General features: G+C 33.6%; 1 protein-coding gene across 1 annotated transcript in view; it reads left to right on the top strand.

The window, feature by feature from the left end:
* The window catches only part of LOC145246661 (speckle targeted PIP5K1A-regulated poly(A) polymerase-like), a 72,902-nt gene extending 68,089 nt beyond the window's left edge, over window positions 1-4,813 (top strand). Inside the window, exon 10 of the mRNA XM_080108372.1 lies at window positions 3,253-4,813. Within this exon, the coding sequence (XP_079964498.1) occupies window positions 3,253-4,602 (1,350 nt within the window). The 3' untranslated portion in view covers window positions 4,603-4,813. The remainder of the gene's footprint in view (window positions 1-3,252) is intronic.
* Window positions 4,814-14,657: the final 9,844 nt, after the last annotated feature.

Below are 14,657 nucleotides of genomic sequence, written 5' to 3'. Positions count from 1 at the left end.
AAAAGTGCATCCCCCACTAAGCTACAAAGTCTACTTTGAACTCTATCAAGGCAGTATAACATGCTTCTAGCAACTTCTGCCCAGATGTGGCAAGAGTACTCCATTCTTGGACGTACCTGGCTCTTATATAGGTAGAGAATTGCATCAGCAGTGAGATATCTACTGGAGTGGTAGAAGGATCCCACCGTTTTTCCCTCGACCATGGCAACGGATTTGATCTACGTGTTACATTTCAGATCAGGAGTAAAGGTCAGACCCAGAAGCTTGTCAAAACATGAGGCCTCCCAAAGACAAGACCATTCATTCCAATTGATGCCAGACGCGGATCAGAGCATTGATGATAGAAAGATAGAAGCTTGGTTTTAGATGCATTAAAATTAACCAGCCACCTTTTTCCCCATTGTTTGATTGTGGAAATAATTATAGATCATCTCACATTAAAAAAAATCTAATATTAATTTGCTCACTTGGTTAACCTGTTGAATGACACTATCCTAGTAAGTGTAAAATCCTACTTGTGAGATATTAGCTTGGGTTCTTAGTAGTTGGCTGACTATACCCCTTGTTGAGAAAAAAGTAAGTGTATTCTCTAGTGAAAATTTTCTGTGGTTTGCTTGATCTGTATTAGCTAATAGACTTTTTTGTGTATGCTGCAGTTACTCAGGTGCCAAGATACTCGCCTGCCATGCAAGTGACTCTGATTTCAAATTCTGAGTTTGGATATGTTCAACTGGTGACCTCAAATGGGGGCAAAACTGAAATCTTGGACTTCTGTTCTGAAGTTTTCCTGGTTTGTGTGAGCTGTGATGCTGTTTGATTGTGGAAATAATTATGTATCATCTACATAAAAAAAAAAAAGTTTTTTTTCATTAGAGGGAAAGGTCATTTGCTTGAAGCATTGCTGGTAAATTATATATTTATTGAATAACATTTTTTGTAAGAATGAAAGGTCATTTGCTTGAAGCATTGCTGGTTAATAAGAAGGTTATAGCAATGCAGTGAACTGGGTGTTAAAATTATGTGACGTATGGAAAAAAGTAGACAAACAAAAGAGTGTCTTGTAGAACTTGTTTTTTATATATTCATATTTCCATCCATTTAGTTTCCAGACTAATCAGATACAAAGCAGTAAAATAGACTTACTATTTGAACCTGGTTATTTCAAACAGTAAGTCTATTTTACTGCTTTGTATCTGATTAATCTGGAAAATAAATGGAAATATGAATATATAAAAAACAAGTTCTACAAAACCCTCTTTTGTTTGCCTGTTTTTGTCCATACATCACATCACTATAACACCCGGTTCCCTGCATTGCTATATATATATATATATATATATATATATATATATATATATATATATATATATATATACTTATACTTTCCCCATTTATATATATATTTTTTTGTTTTATGGCATATTTGTGGTTATTTACAAATTCATGCATTTTGGTTAAAATATTTGTGCCTTAAATTCTTAATATCTTCGAAAATGTTTTGTTTTTTAGGCAGACATTTTGTAAATATTTAGTCTGCAAATGAGATTTTATGTAATCCATAGATAGACCTCTGACAAGTACTCCCATTCTAGGTGAGAATGGACCTCCGAGTAATAGCGACTTAAGGGTGACTCCACATTTGCTAAAGCTCTTAAATTGAGGCCTCCCCACTGTACATAACTAAAACTCCTACTTGGGATTCGTTTTATTTATTTAAAGAATATTTAGCTAACAATTATAATTATTTTTTATGGAACAAGAAAGGGTGCTTCTTCAGAATTCCATCATAAAAAAAATCCAAAATGAAAAAGAAAAACTTATGTATTTTCTTCTGACACAAAGAAAATATCATACACTAAAAATCGTGTAAATTGATCAAGTAATTTTATTTTTAATAAGAGAATCAAATTTCATTAGTAAACTGCGAGTGACAATCTCATGACGCCATCTTCAAAATATTCTGAAGGAACAACTCCAAATCAAGATTTTAGAAAGTCATTCTTGACATGGGTGAGGGTGTTGCGGGGGTTAAAAACAAATTTGCTTTAAAAATGATTTTCTTTTTAAAATTAAAACTACTTGATCAATTCATCAGATTTTTGGTGTACAATATTTTTTTCCTCATGTATGTACATTTTGAGATTTTTCATTTTGTTTTTTGTTTTTTTTATTTTTCATGGACAAACACCAAAGAAAGTGACAATTTTTTTTAAACATTATTCAACCTTACATACATTTATTATTACAAAAGAAATATTATTTTTTGGCTCAGTCTACTTAAAAACAGCACCACAAGGACTAGAAACATCTAAATAATAGGCAGTTGTCTTTGTGTTTGTATGTCCAGCTAAAAATCCAAAACTACTAACCAAAAATCCACAAAGTTTATATTTTCTTGCTCGGTGTTGCCTCAGATGTATAATATATGAAATTTAGAGAAAAATATTTACATTTAAAAAAGATATCTATATTAAAGGAATTACATTATTATTAGTTGCTTTTTTCATTTTTTTTTAATACATTAAAATGAGAGAGGAGTGGGTTAAGCGAAGCTGAAAACGAGGATCGAAGAGAAGAACAGAGAAATGGAGGATAGGGAAAGAAAGATAAAGAAACAGCTAGAAAAAATTGTAATATAAAGATGTTGCACACACTATTTTACTTGTATTTAGATTTTTTTTTGTTCCTGGCCAATGCTAAGTAGCCTCGCTAGTATGCTATATGTAGTAGTGATGGGCCGATTAATTGAAATCAAGAATCAGAAAAATTTGTGACGATTTTCAAATGCCAAAAATGATTCCTTTCTATGTGTTTTTGCATTTTGTTTGTTTTAAACTTAATTTTCCATTTCTAGTACTAATGATAAAATAATAAATATTTATTGATTTAAAAATACTAGTAAAACTAAAATCAATATGTCCCACAATAAATGTATTAGGTTTTCTAAAATATATGTACATATTACATAAGCTTTATGGTAATCTGAAAAAAAAAAATTTATTAAAAAGAAAAAAACAAAACTTCAGCTAAGTATTTAGAAGTTTAAAAATAATCAGAATCTGCAGTTGTATTGGAATTGGGAATTTACAACAGAATCTGTAATTATATCGGAATCTGAAAAATATCGGAATGGTCCTATCACTAGTATATAGTCTTTAAAGATAGTGTAATAATTTAAATATTTTAAAGTTTTTTGATAATATTCTTACACTGTCAGATATTTAATCCAGTATCTAAACCATTTATTTGCAGATGACTTCAATATGCGTTCAAGATCCATATATTCTGGAACATAACACGTCAGCAAATGTGTCGGAAAATATCAAGACAGATTTCATCCGGGAACTTTCTATTGCTCAAAAAAATCTTTCTCAAACTAAAACAACGGATGATACTCCATGGGGTTTATCTCATTTGATTACAGAAGAAACAACCGCAAAAGAAATAAAAACCAAAGTCAAATCCCAAACTGGTCCATTAAATGTAATCCTTCCGATCAAGGTTGATTGCTTAAATAAGGAATTGGAAAAGTTTGCCAAAAAATTCCATAACACTTGTGATCTTTGGTGCAAAATGATGTGCTCTTTTGTTCAGTTCATTCTCAAAGACATGTTACTGATCGAGTGTTGTATCGAGAAGGAGCAATTGAGCTTAAAGGAGCTGCTGAAACCATCCGAAAACGAAACACGAGATAAAACGAGCATCTTGCTCTCATCTGATGTAGAAGTCATTCTAGATGACGAACCTATGAAAGATAAAGAAAGCATCATCTCCGATACAAATAATGCCAATATTAGCAGCAGCCGTTTAAAAACGTCTGACCAGGTTTACCAAAAAAGACAATCTGATGAATCTATCAGGGAAGAAGTAAAACGTAAATGTTTGAAAGAACAGGACACGTACGATTCAACTAATAATGATTTTAATTGGCCGCAATGCTCTGGTATGAATATCTCAAAATTTGAACATAATATCGTTCCAAAAGCTTCGATTACAAACTGTGAGAACGATTTGATTCATAATAGCTCTAAAGTAATTCTTAACGTACAAAAACCCTCAACGTCAAATGCTGCCCAAGAAAAAACAAACACAGATGGTGTGTCTTCATCTCACACTGAAACAAAATCTGACAACGCCGAACCCCATCCATTGGCCGATTCTGAGTGTCTTTTACAGATGTTGTGTACTATGCAACACTATACGTGGCGCAATCGTAAAAAAACGCGCCAAAAAATTATTTCAGAGTGGAACGGAAGCGATTTAGAATTTGAAAAGAAAATTAGCGAACACATAGTTGCCTCTAACGAGACTGATATCTTGAAACCGTCTTTGACGACATTCCGAATTACAGTCACGCCAGAAACAAACATGTCCATCCAAGTTCATATCGAACCTCTTACGTCGACCTGTAAGGAGGTGTTGGTATTTTATCAGTTCCTGTCTTCTTATATTCTTCGCATGGTTTCCACGCACTTTCTGCAGTGGTGCATCATGACCTTTTCTCAGCTATTTGATTTTTCCGAGTCTGATATAGAGATGCCTCTGAATGATGATGAGGCGAAGAAGAAGGAGGAGGATATTCCGATCCCAACAAAAGATTAGCTATTTTACGTGAGGGTCGTAATTCTTTGTCTTCCACAGTTCTCCAACAATGATCTCACTTTGTATCAGCTCGGTGAACTCTTTCCTCATTTCAATTGAAACTTTTTTTCATTTGTTCCACGGGAACTCCAAGAAGTTTTCCATTTCCTCGTGGATCTCTGTAACATGCTCTTGTGGCGTTGATGATAAACGTAAATTTTTAAATTGCTCACATTGATTGTTTGTTCGTAAAGTTTCTCACTGGCATCAAGGATCGATAATTCATGATATCATTCAGATTGCTTGGCTACTATTCTCATTCTGAACGTTATTCTCATAACGTTTTGGCTGATGTAAACTTTGACCTTCTTCAGATGCATCTTGTTGAACTCTGGAATGTATATGGAATTTTGAATGCAACCGTTTCTTTAATACATGAGGGTAGCTTGTTCTCATTCTATCAATCTTGACCGGATAGAAATCTTAAGTAATTTTTAATAATTCTATTCTTAGTATCGCCTCTGGCCTCATGGATAAAAGTGCTAAGTATAATTGGTCTTCTGGAAGTTGAAAGTTTAAGTCTCTATCTGAGCAATAGTAAGAGTATGCTACTCCCGTGGATTAAATAAAAGGTTCTGTTTGAGATTCTATACAAATTCCTGAGTTTGACAAGAAGCATGTGAAGGTCCAAGATCGCATCGGTTGAAACATTGTAAGAATATAATCTAAGATGAGAAAAATAACCGAATAATCCAAATGACACATTACTCCATAATCGACATCGTCTTTCTTATTGTTTTATTTTCTAATTTTTTTTGCTTTTATTTTTTTAAGAAATCTATTTTTAAATAGTATTTTATATTAGGGCAGGTCGATTTTGGAACCCCGGTGAGGCAATGGTGATGATAGTTGGGGTTTGACATAGAAAAGAACTACACAAAATATTTTTCTCAAAATCGTTATCTTTGCTTTAGGAAATGACTTTAAAAGTTGAAAAATTGAAGCGATTAAAAGTTTTTTTGGTGAATTGTTAAGAACGTCCCGTCATCCAAACAATCCGTAGTTAAGAAAATGGAATCATTATTTAGAATATATTTTAAACTACATTTTTAAATAAAATGAGTGAGGATTATGAATTAATAAAATGAATATTAAGTGTAAAGGCAAAATTATGTTTTTTTAAATAATAACGACCAAAGTTCGTTTTTTCATTTCAGGAACATTTTTTGGGTGGAAACATTTTAGATTTCACCGTCGCAAAACACGCTCGTTATTGATATTGAAAATTAACGTTTGTTTATTATTCAATTTGAAAACATTACGATTTAAGCTTAATTATTTCGAAAGGAAAGACGAAAAAGACTTGTTTAAAATATATATTATTATATTTCAAGTGTCTGCAGTGAATTTAAACATATTCGTTTTATCTTTTTTAATTTGTTTTTCTATTAGGTTGGTGCAAAATAATGGCATTTTTTGGACGTTTAAACGAACGTCAAAAACATTATTTTTGCACCAACCTAATATTTCACATAAAATTCGATTTGAAATTTTTATTAAAATATGGTAATACTCCAGTTTTATATTAAAACAAAACAAAAAAAAATAGTCCATACAATTTTATTCTACACATTCTTTACGAAACATAACCACGTAAATTTTCAAGTTTTTCTACTTAATGAAAAATACTTTGCAGAAAATTAGTGTTAAATTTTAATTTCTTTTATTTTTAGGTAGTAATTGTTTTTAAGTAGTGTTTTTCTTCTAAAATTATAGTTCTAAAATCAGATAACCTACAAAGATTAATACGAGTAAATAAGGAAACTCCTTTAAAGGTTTTTCGTTATTTGTGCATCTATGTTATTATGCTAAAATAAATTTGTTATTTAGAAAGCCATTCTTAATATGGGAAGGAGGTTGCATTGTAACTATTCTGTACTTTCACCTAAAAATTTAATAAACAGAAATTTCATAAAAATTAAATTTAACTGTAAAATACTATTAAAAATAGCATAGTAACATAGATGCACAAGCACAGGTTTTTCAAACTCTAAACACTAAACATTCATCTAAAATGGCACAGCTACATCAAGGATGAATCTCTTTATGGATAAATTCATGTTATCGAATGAGGAGCTAAAATCTGCTTAAAATGTCTAAACTAAACACTACTATGCCTCTGATTTTGTTTGGTCCTCTCTCTTCAATACATCTAATTCAACTCTACAAAGATTTTCATTATTTCTTATAACTATTTTTTTTTTTTTTTTTTTTTTTTACATAGGCATCACCACATTATCAAGGCCCAGGGGCCACTCAAGGATAAGGGTTAAAGAGTGTACAGTAGAAATTGGACAATGTAGTAATCATTAGTAATGAAAATTTGGTAAATTTGATAACTTATATGGAACGGCTCATCAAGAACTTATTTACTTTAGACTTGAACACAACCATATTGTAGTCAGCCGGAAAGCAGGAAAACGGAAGATAATTCCACAGGCGTGCAGTTCTAAGAAAGAAGCTTTGTTCATGGAATCTACGTTTAGGTTTAGGCATAGATAAAGAGTGGGGGGAATTATTGATAGTGTTTACAGCTAGACGAGTGTTTCTTGTGAAAGTTTGGCGAGGGGGGACCATAGATTGAAGCTCAGTTGAACACTTTCCATGAAAATAACGATACATCAGAGACAAACTCGCAACATCTCTTCTGTGAGATAGAGGTTGCAAGGAGGAGAAAAGGACATCTCCTATGAGGCTACAAAGTCTATTTTGGACTCTATCAAAGCAGGACAAGTCCTTTCTAGCAGCTCCTACCCAGATGTGGCAACAGTATTCCATCCTTGGACGTACCTGACTCTTATATAGAGATAGAGAATAGCATCAGCAGTGAGATATTTACCGGATTGATAGAAAGATCCCACTATTTTTCCAGCGGCCTTGGCAACAGATTTGATGTACATGTTCCATTTAAGATCAGGAGTAATGGTCAAGCCCAGAAGCTTGTCAAAACTTGAGGCCTCCTGAAGATGAGAGCCATTCATTTCAATTGATGCCAAATGTGGATTAGAATGTTGATGATGTAAAGAGAGAAGCTTGGTTTTAGATGCATTAAAAGTAACCAGCCACTCCTTTCCCCATTGTACTACATGCTCAAGATCAGAGGAGAGAGAATTGGAGAGAACTTGGTTGTTTACTGTCTTAGATGTGCTACCATAAATGGTAGTGTCGTCAGCATAAATGTCTACAAATGATGTAAGGATGTGATTTGGAAGATCATTAATGTAGATCAGGAAAAGAGTTGGGCCCAGGATAGACCCCTGAGGGACACCGGCATTAATACTGTGTGCTTCTGATTTTTGCCCCTCAACTACTACTCTTATGAACTTATCAGAAAGAAATGATTTAATATTTGAGAAGACATTTCCAGCTATACCATAGCTAGCGATCTTATGAAGTAAACCTTTATGCCATACCCTATCAAAGGCTTTAGATATGTCAAGAGCAATTGCCCTAGAAAGATTGCCACCGTCGAGAGATTTGCTAATCCTATGTGATATAAATGTAAGCACATCTGCTGTAGATCTAGCAGAACGGAAACCATATTGAGTGTCAGTAAGAAGGTTATTTTTGTTGAGATGGTTGATTACTTCTGTATTTAACACAGATTCTAGCAACTTACTCATGACGCACAGGAGACTTATTGGCCTGTACTGAGAGGGGGATGAACGATCACCTGAATTCTTAAATACAGGGCATACTGATGAGATTTTCCAGGGAGATGGGAGACTATTCTCCTTAAGACAACGTTTAAACAGTTTTGTAAGTATGGGCGCTAGTTCAGGTTGAAGTTTTTTGAGTACTATAATTGGAATACCGTCAGGGCCAGTTGCTTTACTGGAATCAAGGTTTTTGATTAGCTTGGCAACATCACGTACAGATATACGTATATCACATAGCGTATTTTCTGATACAGGAGGAAATATTGGGGGTTGGCGGCCTTGGTCGCAAAGGGTAGAATTAGCTGCAAAGTTCTTGACAAAGAGTTTGGCTTTGTCTGATGCTGACGAGATTATCTCAGGTCCATTGATAATAGTTGGGATGGAGCACACGCTTCTGTTCAGGATTCTGTTTGCTATTTGCCAAAACTGGTGGGAACCAAGCCGCTGCTTAGCTACTTTGGACTTAACAGATTGAGCATACAACTCTCTTGTGTTCCTTATTACTTTCTTACAATGGTTGCTGGCAGTCCTGAAAACGGCTTTAGTTTCCATACATCTATTACGTTTGAAGCAGTGGAAAAAGTGATTTCTGTGCGCAATGGCAGCAGCACATTCTGGAGAGAACCATGGCTGGCTGTTAGGTTTTTGCTGAAACTTTTTAGAGGGTATGAAATGGTCAATACCTACAATTAACCATTCAGTCAGGTCTAATACTATAGAGGACACATCCTTTTTAAACATGGAATGCAGAGGTAGATCAGATATAAATGTACGAAAGCTATCCCAGTCAGCCTTAGTGTATCGATATACTGTACGATGGAAAGGTACGTCTGGGGACTTATTACATTTCATTTTTATCTTAATTGATACAACAGAGTGGTCGGAAGATCCCAGAGGCGACAGAACAGAAACTGAACATAGTTCAGGGCAAGTTGTGAGAAAAAGGTCTAGTAGGCTCGCATACTGGCCGTCATTGTTGGGCACACGGGTGGGTTCCTGAACAATCTGAGTGAGGTCATAGGCAATGGAGAAATCATGACAGAACCTCCCCTCATCATCGGTCTTGTTTGAGTGGGTCAACCATTCGACGTTGTGAACATTGAAGTCTCCACATACGTGAATGTTAGCTGAAGGATAAGCAGATAGGACTTGGTCAATTTTCTCAGATATGCTTTGAAAGATAGTAACTCCGCTGTTGTGGGGGCGATAGAGAGTAAATATAAATGCAGTAGTGTGAGCTAAAGCAACCCGGAAGCACATATGGGTAAGTTAGGATCTTCCCTGGAGATGTCCCTCCCACATGGAAAGCTATCTTTAATATAGGCACATATTCCATGCCCATGGCGATCTTGGGGGTCAGATTTAGAAGTAAAGTTAGAGTATCCTGTAATTGCAAACTCTTCTAGGGAAATAGCCTGCCCAATGCCAGTTTCACTTAAAAATAAAAGGTCTGGTTTAGTCTCCTGTAATTGGGTTTCAACCTCTGGAAGGTTAGAACGAAGACCCCTGATGTTGGAGAAGGAGACATGGTAGTAGGGGTCTACGTTGGAAGTTGGAGAACCGGATTTAATCGTGTATTTTTTCTTGACTATTGTCATGATGAAATTTTGGAATTTGTGGACTAGGTCGTCAGATTTACTTAGAGCAGGACAGAGAGGGGAAACTAAGAGAGAAAAAGAAACGAAGAATTTTTTTTTTTTTTTTTTTTTTTTGTAGCTAATGATAAGGTAAAGCCGTAACAATTACCCACTAGTATGGCATCGAGAGGCCCCACCAGAAGCTACTGCATGGTCCAGATTCCATTCACCAAATGGCAATACAGCAGCCCCAGTACTTTGCACCTGCTGATAGGACAGCCTCCTTAGTGGTTAATCCAAGGTTCGGGTCCCTGACTATCAGGCGGATAACGTCAGCCCAGACAAAACGTTTACCTCCAGCACCCTTACTAGTGACATGGCTACAAGGATAGACATAGAAACAGAAAATTTCCACCAACTCTGCCAACTATTCGCGCAAAATACTGCCAACCTAGAAAACAGCTTTTTCTTCTCCCTTTGTCAGAAAAATCACTCATTAAAAAATGAGGACTGAGGGACAAATAAGAAGAAGCGAGTTACAGGAGCTGCCGATAACGCATCCACAATGCGTTTTCTACTCTCCATTAAAAAAAAAAAAAAAAAAGTATTGTACTTAATAAAAGTCCAACAGACGTGTTTAAGGGAAAGTATGGTGATAGTTTCCCCTCTCACGAACTAAAAATGAGTACAATTAGGTAATCTATTTTTGCAATCAACTCGGTAGATAAATAAACATTTATGGACGAGAAAAAAAGCTAGCATTTAATACAACAGAAATACATAAATTAAATACTGAAATAAAATGTAGTTATTAATATTTGAATCTAAAAATAAAAAGTGCGAATTAGTATAGAAATCACTTATCTCAAAAACACCTCCGTCTCCAAACTGCAAACTAGTGAAGAATTTAACTTTTAATAGCGTTCAGAAGATTTTTTTTTTTTTTTTTTAAATTAACCGTTAAAAGAAAAGCGTGATTTTATTCTGAACTTTAACTAGTCACGTTTTAAGAAACTTACGATATAAAAGAAAAGCGGATGGGGGGGGGGTTCTTCCGAAGTTAGTTGGTGACGTTATAAGTAATTGTGAGATAAGATGGAAGCCAGAAATTAGGGGTGGGGGACTGAAAATGATAATATAATGGATTGATTATACAATATTTAAGATCAACTTGGTAGATAAACATTTATGGACGAGAAAAAAAGCTAGCATTTAATACAACAGAAATACATAAATTAAATACTGAAATAAAATGTAGTTATTAATATTTGAATCTAAAAATAAAAAGTGCGAATTAGTACTAGCACTTATTTTTTTACGTATGAAACTGGAAGATAGCCTAATACAGTTTCCTTCAGTTATAATTCATTTATTTATTTTACTTTTCAGATTAGAATGTCAGTAAAAGCATGACGTTCAGTTTTAACCCGTGGTTCACAAAATTTGCTGGCCCACCTTGTTATTTGGATGAAACAGCGCCCCCAACTTCACAACAAGTCATCCAGTTTAGTTAGTTCCTCGAAAACAGTTATCCCCACTTAAAAAATAGTGAGATTTCTAAGTTAATTGCCAAGGAAATAATTAGTATTCGGCAAGCAGTCAATCCACAATTGTCCTAGTTAAGTTAACATTATATAGGACAGAAGGTCAATATATTTTGCTATAAGAGGGACAAACAGATTGACAGGAAATCTCTTGCAGCAATCAAAGTGAAAAGGATGAAGGAACAGCTAGACAGACTGTTTGATATAACTTCTTGTAGCTGTAAACTTTCTGCCTTGAGATGTGATGACTTCGCAGTAAAGTGCAAGACTCAAAATTGCCAAACAAGGCACATAGTCTGCACTTGTCCTCCTAACAAGGAGGTAAAATTAATTCTATAGATTCACCTGCAATTATGTTCCTTTTTTGTGGAAAATAAAATAATATATTGGTATTTTTTATGTAATCTGGCTATATTATTAAACATGCAAATTTTCCAATTTTCAGGTTCCACTAGAAGAACTGCCATTTACAGCAATTTTTAAATAACAAAAAGCCTAACAACATTTACTGGTCCTTTGGGGAAACTTTGTATCAATAATTATCAAGATTTGCCTAAAAAAATTAGTGTCATCATTATCTGACAGCAGAAGAAACAAATAATTTAAGTGTGAAGACCAAAGGCTACTTTTTGAGTATGCTGTTGGCATTTCTTGTGGAGAAGTTAAGTTAGAAAATTGGGCCCTTGAATCAAGGAAGATGGCTAGCATAAGCCACAAGGTTAATGTGTTTATGGACCAGAGGTGTCTATCCTCAAACACTATGATAAATTAAACATTTTGGTCAAATTTATCATCCAAGTGTATGCAGTTAGTTGGTTTGAGATCCAAACCAACAATATTTTTTTTTTTTTAATCAACAACAGTATATTTTAATATGATTCAGAGAACAAAGCAATTAACTGAAATCCAAATTACTGTTTTAAACTGTTCAAAATATAGTGCTTTTGCACTACTTCTGGAAAATATAATATCGATGATAAACTTAGATGAATTGATGTGAGAGAAGAGGGCATTCAAACGATTTTGTCCATTAGGTAAATAAATATTTATCCATTAAATTTTATTAGTTTTCTTAATTTACCCAAACAATAGTTAGTTTTATTCATATTACATGGAAAAAATATAAAAAATAAGTGTTTTCAAATAATTGGTTTTTTTTTGTGTTGTTTTTTCCAGAAATAGTGAACAACTCCCAAAAAAAAAAAATGAAAAAGATTACTGCTATCAACTTTGCAGCCACACACTGGTCAAATTTGATTGATTTTTCTCAAAAAGTTGTATATGGGCAGAAAGCAAGGCATAGACACATTATTACAAAGTTATCGTGCCAGCAAATTAGACCTTCATTTTCCTAAAAAAAAATTATACAGAACAATTTAGTTCTATTATAAGTTTATATTATTGCTTCTAATAAAAAATTAAAATACATGGTTCTGTAACTTGTATCAAGTTGTTATATTGTGTAATACATCTCGACATATCTTTTTGAATTGTGAAATTTAAAAGACTTAGTTGCTAATTAGCTTTTTTACAATTTCTGTTTAATCAATGCAGTGAAAGTTTAAATATTTTGCTAGTTGTGATTCATAATTATAATTCATGTATTTATTTTTCTTTCAATGTATTTCATATAAATATATCAATTTTAATTGGATTTTTTATAAAAATAGTGAAATTTCAAAGTCAGTGTTGTGAAAAATGCTATGAAAATGAAGGATTTTTCAGCATTTTTCTACACGATTTTTAAAATTAAATGCTCAATTTTCTGTTCAAGATGGGAATCTAATTTTTGGTATATGTTCTTATCACATCAAATCCCAACTATCATCATCAGTGCCATGTTGATTTTCTGAAAAAAGTTGCAAATCGACCTGCCCTATTGTATGTAAGTACATTCTTTTATTTGTTTTGAAGAAAATATGCCCGGAAGTTGAATATTAAAAATAAATTAATAACAATGGTCTGCCCTGTTTTCAGTGTTGAACATATAATAATTGAGTTTAAGTCTTTCGTGTTGACTCTAAAAATTATACTCATCAGATATTTTGAAATATAAGCCATTACCAAAAATTCTTAGATTCTGATCTATTTGTTGATGAATAAAACAGAAAATATCAGTTTTATTGTAATTTATTGTAAAAACTGTCTGAATCGAGGAAAAAAAATTGATCTAAGGTAAACTTTCCTTCTCTCTCTCTCTCTCTCTCTCTCTCTCTCTCTCTCTCTCCTTCTCGCTCGCTCTTTCTCTCTCTTTTTTGCTCGCTCTTTCTCTCTCCTTCGCTCTCTTTCTCTCTCCCCTTTTCGCTCTCTCTCTCTCCTTCTCACTCTCTCTCTCCTTCTCACTCTCTCTCTCCTTCTCACTCTCTCTCTCTCCCCTTCTTGCTCTCTCCTCTCTCTCCTTATCACTCTCTCTCTGTTTCTCTTTCTTATGCTCTGTTTCTCTTTCTCTTTCTTTCAAGGTAAAAAAAAAACAGGAAGATCTTATCTGTCTATCCTCAATACTATCAACTTCCTGTTTATCATTATGACTAACTCTGAACTTATAGTGGAATTTTCTACTATTCTAACTGTTACATATTAGATACCTATGTCAACAGCGAGTGAATTAGCTAGAAAAGGCACACTGAGTGCAGGTTGAAATAACCCAAATCTGGAAACAGAATTGGGCGTTTCTACCCCATTAGGACGAAATTTCGGAAATCGTAAAACTGAATTTCACATAAAAACAATGGTATCTACGTATTCCTTGTATTTTTAAGATGATTACATCCAAAAATTATAAAAATCGATAAGGTAGAAAATTATTTATTAAAGAAAAAGAAAAATAGAATTTGATGAAAGCGATCAGAAGACACAGGAGGTAATTTTCCATTTCGATTTAAATAAGATGGCTGAAATTTTTCACCTGCCAACACGATTAAAGTTGTTTTTTTTTTCTAATAATTCAGTAATATTTAGGTAATTTTTATTGCATAATTTGGAAGCTACCATTGTAATTTATTAGAATTGACAAAAAACATCGTAAGAAACCATCGTTTTTATCTGAAAACTCCATTTATCGACTACAAAATTTTGTCCCAATAGTGTAGAAGTGGCTAGAATTGTTTGAAGGGTTGAGTCAAATATGGGTAATACATAAGGTTAAGCAACATGTAAAACAACAAAAATAAATTAATCACATCACATGTGAGAGAAAAAATTTTAGCCGATTAGGTAAGCTGAAAGAAAGCTTTTGA

Source organism: Euprymna scolopes, chromosome 24 (genome assembly GCF_053919585.1).
Source record: "Euprymna scolopes isolate OS-2025 chromosome 24, ASM5391958v1, whole genome shotgun sequence".
In the NCBI taxonomy this organism is placed as follows: Eukaryota; Metazoa; Mollusca; class Cephalopoda; order Sepiida; family Sepiolidae; genus Euprymna; species Euprymna scolopes.
Note: the sequence above shows the minus strand (reverse complement) of the source record. Positions and strands in the feature narration are given on the sequence as shown.